Source organism: Pinus tabuliformis, chromosome 6 (genome assembly GCF_031772625.1).
Source record: "Pinus tabuliformis cultivar Carrire ecotype Pingquan chromosome 6, CPIR1, whole genome shotgun sequence".
In the NCBI taxonomy this organism is placed as follows: Eukaryota; Viridiplantae; Streptophyta; class Pinopsida; order Pinales; family Pinaceae; genus Pinus; species Pinus tabuliformis.
The window spans coordinates 883650585-883659464 of record NC_142292.1 but is presented as its reverse complement, the minus strand read 5'-3'; the positions used below and the strand labels follow the sequence as shown (position 1 = coordinate 883659464).

Sequence of the window (8880 nt, the reverse complement as noted above, 5' to 3'; positions counted from 1 at the left end):
ATATCTGTGTGTGTGGGCGCCTGCCTGTGTGCTGTAGTTTAACTGAATCCATTTCCACTATCAAAAACAAGATTCAAACACTACTACTGCAAGATTTATTGAATTTTTTTGCCGGATTCCAACCACTTTTGACCGTTCGGACAATTCCACTGCTTAGGTAGACAATTCCAATTAATTATAGTAAAACATTGAAGAAAACATCGGGTATATTTATTTCCATCTTGTTTCTATTCATTTTTTATGCAAATACTTTGCATAAATTATGGTGGGGAGTAACTTATGGTTAACAACATCCAAAAATTATAGCAAAAATATTTGAAGCAATTATTCACATGGCACAAACACTACGATAAAACCTTCTAAGTTATGGTTCAATCAAATGTTGCAAAAATATTTTTTTTCAATAATATTGAAAAATAAATATTTGTTTTACAAAATTAAACATTATAACTCGAATTGATCAATGCTTAGCTAATCATGGTCAACAGAAATCTATTAATTAAAAAAACTTAAATTTATATTTAATCAAAATTTTAGTGATTTAATATAAAAAATTATTATTAAATTTAACCACTACACTGAAAATTTAATGACTACTCAAAAAATTAAAATTGAAATATAAACAATGCTTTAAACAAAGCCTTTCGGTAGAAATCACATGAGAGAATTTTTTGGCCAATACTTTTCAAACTAACATGTATGATTCAGCATCAGAACCAGATGAAAAGACAGACCATGACAAAAAGTTAAATTAAAATATAAAAACAAACCATACAAAAAGTTAAATTAAAATATAAAACAAACCATACTTTTAAAATTTAGTATACCAATTTTAACACTAAACTGTTCTTTTAAAAATCCATAGAATCCCTCCAAAGGTCTTCCGCAGAACTAAGGGAAATATAACATAACTGGGTAGCAACCTTTACTTTATTCAATGTCAAATCACAATCTGATTATAAACAAAGGAATTGTCAAATCACAATTTGATTATTACGCCGTAAGGCGTTTCCATTTGAAATCAACTCTCCTCTGGAATTACGTGTACAATTCTGAGCCTTTGATTTAATTGTTAGACGATTAAAACAATCCTGCCCATCCAATTTATTTAACTACAAATTATACAAATTATAAAAATGAAATGCGAACCAGCAGATCGACGGTGTCTCTTCGGCATCTGCATTTTTGTGTACTGTGTAACTCCTGGATTGTTGTAAACTGACAGAGCGCTACCTATGGAAACCTCTACTAAGTCAGGGAAAGGTGCAGGGGGCCGAAAGGGAGAATCCAAGAAAAAGCCCGTCACGAAATCAGTGAAAACCGGCCTTCAATTTCCTGTTGGAAGGCTCGCCAGGTATCTGAAGAATGGCAGATATGCCAAGAGGGTTGGGATTGGAACCCCCATTTTTCTTGCAGCTGTGCTTGAATACCTAGCACCTGAGGTAAATATTGATATGAATTCTGTTTTTAACACATTGATTTGGTTCTATGATGTAGCGATTTGTTTGGTGGTTCCATTGTATCAGTGGCTTTTGTCAATTACCTCAAGTCTCAGAATTTAGGTTTTTGCCGAAAATATCCATCTCAACAGTACTCTACATTTTCTTCACCCGATCCTCAACGCGGTTACACCGGCTTTTTAGAAGGATGGTAAGCATTCATTGAAGACCTATTGGATTTTATCTAATGATTTATTTGGTTTGGTTTGATGATCATATTGTTGTATATTATTTGTTCTCATTGCATGTGAATTGGGTTAGGTCAAGTGTTAATTGGCATTTGCCAACACTATTGAACATTTTTTATGGATCCCTAAAGCTAGTTGTACCTTCCACAGTATATGCTGACTAGTATCTCAATCATGCAGGGAACCTGGCTTGCTGTGGTTCCCTTTTATCTTGGTTTATCTCCATGGATGGGTTTAGTAGTCTTTTCTACAGGAAATTATTTTTGACTTTATTCATATTATTGCCATTGATAATTTGTTGATGTTGTTGGTGATGCGTATAGCCTGGCAGCTCTTTGTTGCTGCTGTTTGCTTGAGGAGTGCTGCCCGTGATATGTATAAATGGATATGAGGGCATCGATTGATTTGAACACATGCAATGATTTGCGAGAGTAATATCTGGGCCATCCAGTTTGAAGCTTTTCCCCGTTGTTCTGTTTCTCGACTCTACCAAACAGCATTAAGAGCGAGAAGGTATTAATGTGGACAGACACATGTTGAAGTAGTATTTTCCATTTTGCATTAGTAGTAGGCCGTTTGACATTACCATCATTAATAGCTGAAATGGGTTGGTTTCATGTTGTAAAAATCTATTGTATTTTGCTTGAAAACTGCAGCAGAGCCGAAATGTTAGTTCATTACACTATATATTCAATATATGTAACACGGGCTTTTTGGGTTTATTATACATTTTAGATCTGGAACCATGCCACGGGATATATATATAAGAGGATTTTCTTAAGAATTATGAATATCCTTTTTATTTGGTGAGTACTGCCTTTTGTTCAAGGCATAGTATTTAAATAGATGCCTGCTTGGAGGCCTGAATGTGTGTTTTATCAGTTGCAAAATGTGGCAGATATTTAAGTATCTGGCTCATTGCTGTCTATTTAGTTTATGTAACATGATGCATTTGGATTTTATTGTGCAGGCTATAATTGGAACAATGCTATGGGATATCTTTTTATGATTTTTCTCTTAAGCATCATAAATAATCTTTATGTTTGGTTGATGCCTCACTATGCTGAAGATGATGTCATTTGAGTAGATGCCTGATTGTTAACCTGAATGTGTAGTTTTGTAAATGTGTCTGGCGCCCTTTTTTTATGTTAACTTAGATGAAGCAGTCATTTGAGTATGGATGTTTCTTGCATCTTTTAAGATGATTAGCTCTCTTGACTCCAAAGATTTTGTAATCTGTATTTCCCATTTATAATATCATTGGATTTTTCAAAATATAAAGTGAATTTGTGCAGTTGATTGTCATTCATTGAGTGCTCAAACAATGCTTTAGAATGTCTAATTGAACATTATCTAGGTCAGCTAACAAGGGAATTGAAGTAATCCTTACAGCTTCTCATTGACTTGTCATGTTATCATGTTTTATCTATTGCTTCTGGAGATTATAATTCATTGAGATATCATGTTTTGTATTATGATTATTTATATTTCTCAACTCTGGTAGTAAGTCAAACTTCCAATGACTAAGAGGTCTGCATGCGCTTGCTAGTCAGATATTAACCTGTGAGTAACGTGCAGGTTATTTGCTGCCTGGGAGTCCAACTTGGGGGCAGATTGAACAAGTTGTCGGTGTCATAAAAATGCCAAAAAAGAAAAGGAAAATCCCTTATTTTGAATGATTTCTGTTGTTTAGATTTCACTGGGTGGAACTCAGATACTCCAGCCTTTTCGAGTGTTTGGACATTGCTGTCAATCATGAGAAAACATGTTCTCACATTGTAGCCCTAACAATAAGGTATTTGTCTCTATATTGTATTTCTAGAATGTCATGGGGCAAATATTGTTGAACCGTGATTTTAGTATGGTATTGAATTTGAATTAGAATTGAATATAAGCAATTGTAGGGCAGACCACTCACCGCCTAGGAGCCGCTGTTAGTATACGTGAATCCATTTAAGAGGCTCTATTGTTTAGTGGCTTGGCAAGCTCCTGTAAAGGTCAGATTTGGTGGACTTGGTGATGACATCAGTGAGTCTCTATTGCAGGTTCTATCTGGCAATGCTATGAAGAAAGCAATGGAATATTGAATAGGATTATTCTCAAGGAAATGAATTTTGAAAATTGTCGTTGTAGGTTAGGGCAACATCCAAGTTTGTCAGGAGCATGATTTTGAAACTGGATACATGGGCACACCGTGACAAAGACTAGATTGCAGGGTAATATGAAATTGCTATGTGAGAACCAGCTCCGAAAATTATGTTTACCCAGCAGTTGCAGGTTCACCATTTGAAATCAACTCTCCTCTGGAATTACGTGTACAATTCTGAGCCTTTGATTTAATTGTTAGACGATTAAAACAATCCTGCCCATCCAATTTATTTAACTACAAATTATACAAATTATAAAAATGAAATGCGAACCAGCAGATCGACGGTGTCTCTTCGGCATCTGCATTTTTGTGTACTGTGTAACTCCTGGATTGTTGTAAACTGACAGAGCGCTACCTATGGAAACCTCTACTAAGTCGGGGAAAGGTGCAGGGGGCCGAAAGGGAGAATCCAAGAAAAAGCCCGTCACGAAATCAGTGAAAACCGGCCTTCAATTTCCTGTTGGAAGGCTCGCCAGGTATCTGAAGAATGGCAGATATGCCAAGAGGGTTGGGATTGGAACCCCCATTTTTCTTGCAGCTGTGCTTGAATACCTAGCACCTGAGGTAAATATTGATATGAATTCTGTTTTTAACACATTGATTTGGTTCTATGATGTAGCGATTTGTTTGGTGGTTCCATTGTATCAGTGGCTTTTGTCAATTACCTCAAGTCTCAGAATTTAGGTTTTTGCCGAAAATATCCATCTCAACAGTACTCTACATTTTCTTCACCCGATCCTCAACGCGGTTACACCGGCTTTTTAGAAGGATGGTAAGCATTCATTGAAGACCTATTGGATTTTATCTAATGATTTATTTGGTTTGGTTTGATGATCATATTGTTGTATATTATTTGTTCTCATTGCATGTGAATTGGGTTAGGTCAAGTGTTAATTGGCATTTGCCAACACTATTGAACATTTTTTATGGATCCCTAAAGCTAGTTGTACCTTCCACAGTATATGCTGACTAGTATCTCAATCATGCAGGGAACCTGGCTTGCTGTGGTTCCCTTTTATCTTGGTTTATCTCCATGGATGGGTTTAGTAGTCTTTTCTACAGGAAATTATTTTTGACTTTATTCATATTATTGCCATTGATAATTTGTTGATGTTGTTGGTGATGCGTATAGCCTGGCAGCTCTTTGTTGCTGCTGTTTGCTTGAGGAGTGCTGCCCGTGATATGTATAAATGGATATGAGGGCATCGATTGATTTGAACACATGCAATGATTTGCGAGAGTAATATCTGGGCCATCCAGTTTGAAGCTTTTCCCCGTTGTTCTGTTTCTCGACTCTACCAAACAGCATTAAGAGCGAGAAGGTATTAATGTGGACAGACACATGTTGAAGTAGTATTTTCCATTTTGCATTAGTAGTAGGCCGTTTGACATTACCATCATTAATAGCTGAAATGGGTTGGTTTCATGTTGTAAAAATCTATTGTATTTTGCTTGAAAACTGCAGCAGAGCCGAAATGTTAGTTCATTACACTATATATTCAATATATGTAACACGGGCTTTTTGGGTTTATTATACATTTTAGATCTGGAACCATGCCACGGGATATATATATAAGAGGATTTTCTTAAGAATTATGAATATCCTTTTTATTTGGTGAGTACTGCCTTTTGTTCAAGGCATAGTATTTAAATAGATGCCTGCTTGGAGGCCTGAATGTGTGTTTTATCAGTTGCAAAATGTGGCAGATATTTAAGTATCTGGCTCATTGCTGTCTATTTAGTTTATGTAACATGATGCATTTGGATTTTATTGTGCAGGCTATAATTGGAACAATGCTATGGGATATCTTTTTATGATTTTTCTCTTAAGCATCATAAATAATCTTTATGTTTGGTTGATGCCTCACTATGCTGAAGATGATGTCATTTGAGTAGATGCCTGATTGTTAACCTGAATGTGTAGTTTTGTAAATGTGTCTGGCGCCCTTTTTTTATGTTAACTTAGATGAAGCAGTCATTTGAGTATGGATGTTTCTTGCATCTTTTAAGATGATTAGCTCTCTTGACTCCAAAGATTTTGTAATCTGTATTTCCCATTTATAATATCATTGGATTTTTCAAAATATAAAGTGAATTTGTGCAGTTGATTGTCATTCATTGAGTGCTCAAACAATGCTTTAGAATGTCTAATTGAACATTATCTAGGTCAGCTAACAAGGGAATTGAAGTAATCCTTACAGCTTCTCATTGACTTGTCATGTTATCATGTTTTATCTATTGCTTCTGGAGATTATAATTCATTGAGATATCATGTTTTGTATTATGATTATTTATATTTCTCAACTCTGGTAGTAAGTCAAACTTCCAATGACTAAGAGGTCTGCATGCGCTTGCTAGTCAGATATTAACCTGTGAGTAACGTGCAGGTTATTTGCTGCCTGGGAGTCCAACTTGTGGGCAGATTGAACAAGTTGTCGGTGTCATAAAAATGCCAAAAAAGAAAAGGAAAATCCCTTATTTTGAATGATTTCTGTTGTTTAGATTTCACTGGGTGGAACTCAGATACTCCAGCCTTTTCGAGTGTTTGGACATTGCTGTCAATCATGAGAAAACATGTTCTCACATTGTAGCCCTAACAATAAGGTATTTGTCTCTATATTGTATTTCTAGAATGTCATGGGGCAAATATTGTTGAACCGTGATTTTAGTATGGTATTGAATTTGAATTAGAATTGAATATAAGCAATTGTAGGGCAGACCACTCACCGCCTAGGAGCCGCTGTTAGTATACGTGAATCCATTTAAGAGGCTCTATTGTTTAGTGGCTTGGCAAGCTCCTGTAAAGGTCAGATTTGGTGGACTTGGTGATGACATCAGTGAGTCTCTATTGCAGGTTCTATCTGGCAATGCTATGAAGAAAGCAATGGAATATTGAATAGGATTATTCTCAAGGAAATGAATTTTGAAAATTGTCGTTGTAGGTTAGGGCAACATCCAAGTTTGTCAGGAGCATGATTTTGAAACTGGATACATGGGCACACCGTGACAAAGACTAGATTGCAGGGTAATATGAAATTGCTATGTGAGAACCAGCTCCGAAAATTATGTTTACCCAGCAGTTGCAGGTTCACCATTTGAAATCAACTCTCCTCTGGAATTACGTGTACAATTCTGAGCCTTTGATTTAATTGTTAGACGATTAAAACAATCCTGCCCATCCAATTTATTTAACTACAAATTATACAAATTATAAAAATGAAATGCGAACCAGCAGATCGACGGTGTCTCTTCGGCATCTGCATTTTTGTGTACTGTGTAACTCCTGGATTGTTGTAAACTGACAGAGCGCTACCTATGGAAACCTCTACTAAGTCGGGGAAAGGTGCAGGGGGCCGAAAGGGAGAATCCAAGAAAAAGCCCGTCACGAAATCAGTGAAAACCGGCCTTCAATTTCCTGTTGGAAGGCTCGCCAGGTATCTGAAGAATGGCAGATATGCCAAGAGGGTTGGGATTGGAACCCCCATTTTTCTTGCAGCTGTGCTTGAATACCTAGCACCTGAGGTAAATATTGATATGAATTCTGTTTTTAACACATTGATTTGGTTCTATGATGTAGCGATTTGTTTGGTGGTTCCATTGTATCAGTGGCTTTTGTCAATTACCTCAAGTCTCAGAATTTAGGTTTTTGCCGAAAATATCCATCTCAACAGTACTCTACATTTTCTTCACCCGATCCTCAACGCGGTTACACCGGCTTTTTAGAAGGATGGTAAGCATTCATTGAAGACCTATTGGATTTTATCTAATGATTTATTTGGTTTGGTTTGATGATCATATTGTTGTATATTATTTGTTCTCATTGCATGTGAATTGGGTTAGGTCAAGTGTTAATTGGCATTTGCCAACACTATTGAACATTTTTTATGGATCCCTAAAGCTAGTTGTACCTTCCACAGTATATGCTGACTAGTATCTCAATCATGCAGGGAACCTGGCTTGCTGTGGTTCCCTTTTATCTTGGTTTATCTCCATGGATGGGTTTAGTAGTCTTTTCTACAGGAAATTATTTTTGACTTTATTCATATTATTGCCATTGATAATTTGTTGATGTTGTTGGTGATGCGTATAGCCTGGCAGCTCTTTGTTGCTGCTGTTTGCTTGAGGAGTGCTGCCCGTGATATGTATAAATGGATATGAGGGCATCGATTGATTTGAACACATGCAATGATTTGCGAGAGTAATATCTGGGCCATCCAGTTTGAAGCTTTTCCGCGTTGTTCTGTTTCTCGACTCTACCAAACAGCATTAAGAGCGAGAAGGTATTAATGTGGACAGACACATGTTGAAGTAGTATTTTCCATTTTGCATTAGTAGTAGGCCGTTTGACATTACCATCATTAATAGCTGAAATGGGTTGGTTTCATGTTGTAAAAATCTATTGTATTTTGCTTGAAAACTGCAGCAGAGCCGAAATGTTAGTTCATTACACTATATATTCAATATATGTAACACGGGCTTTTTGGGTTTATTATACATTTTAGATCTGGAACCATGCCACGGGATATATATATAAGAGGATTTTCTTAAGAATTATGAATATCCTTTTTATTTGGTGAGTACTGCCTTTTGTTCAAGGCATAGTATTTAAATAGATGCCTGCTTGGAGGCCTGAATGTGTGTTTTATCAGTTGCAAAATGTGGCAGATATTTAAGTATCTGGCTCATTGCTGTCTATTTAGTTTATGTAACATGATGCATTTGGATTTTATTGTGCAGGCTATAATTGGAACAATGCTATGGGATATCTTTTTATGATTTTTCTCTTAAGCATCATAAATAATCTTTATGTTTGGTTGATGCCTCACTATGCTGAAGATGATGTCATTTGAGTAGATGCCTGATTGTTAACCTGAATGTGTAGTTTTGTAAATGTGTCTGGCGCCCTTTTTTTATGTTAACTTAGATGAAGCAGTCATTTGAGTATGGATGTTTCTTGCATCTTTTAAGATGATTAGCTCTCTTGACTCCAAAGATTTTGTAATCTGTATTTCCCATTTATAATATCATTGGATTTTTCAAAATA

At 36.1% G+C, this 8880-nt stretch overlaps 2 protein-coding genes across 20 annotated transcripts; both read left to right on the top strand.

Annotated features, from left to right (window-relative positions):
• Window positions 1-1023: 1023 nt before the first annotated feature.
• Window positions 1024-2649, top strand: LOC149261714 (putative histone H2A.1). 4 transcript variants are annotated; one of them, XR_016258522.1, is made up of 4 exons: window positions 1025-1442; window positions 1556-1650; window positions 2011-2200; window positions 2423-2649. XR_016258522.1 is itself a non-coding variant. In XM_089422719.1 (3 exons), the coding sequence occupies exons 1-3, from the start codon at window positions 1236-1238 to the stop codon at window positions 2057-2059; spliced, it is 315 nt and encodes a 104-aa protein (XP_089278845.1). In that variant the 5' UTR covers window positions 1024-1235; the 3' UTR covers window positions 2060-2374. The 4 variants fall into 4 exon arrangements, 3 of the variants coding, with proteins under 3 accessions (XP_089278845.1, XP_089278838.1, XP_089278832.1); XM_089422719.1 differs by lacking the exon at window positions 2423-2649 and having other exon boundaries at window positions 1024-1442; window positions 1592-1650; window positions 2011-2374; XM_089422712.1 differs by lacking the exon at window positions 2423-2649 and having other exon boundaries at window positions 1025-1354; window positions 1498-1650; window positions 2011-2374.
• A 652-nt stretch (window positions 2650-3301) lies between these two features.
• LOC149261713 (putative histone H2A.1) lies at window positions 3302-8565 on the top strand. 16 transcript variants are annotated; one of them, XM_089422665.1, is made up of 7 exons: window positions 3302-4608; window positions 4969-5158; window positions 6224-6440; window positions 6779-6922; window positions 7142-7358; window positions 7472-7566; window positions 7927-8565. In XM_089422665.1, the coding sequence occupies exons 4-7, from the start codon at window positions 6867-6869 to the stop codon at window positions 7973-7975; spliced, it is 417 nt and encodes a 138-aa protein (XP_089278791.1). In that variant the 5' UTR covers window positions 3302-4608; window positions 4969-5158; window positions 6224-6440; window positions 6779-6866; the 3' UTR covers window positions 7976-8565. The 16 variants fall into 16 exon arrangements, 7 of the variants coding, with proteins under 7 accessions (XP_089278791.1, XP_089278784.1, XP_089278800.1 ...); XR_016258510.1 differs by having other exon boundaries at window positions 3302-3964; window positions 4184-4400; window positions 4514-4608; window positions 6224-7566; XR_016258512.1 differs by having other exon boundaries at window positions 3302-4002; window positions 4184-4312; window positions 4456-4608; window positions 6224-7566.
• Window positions 8566-8880: the final 315 nt, after the last annotated feature.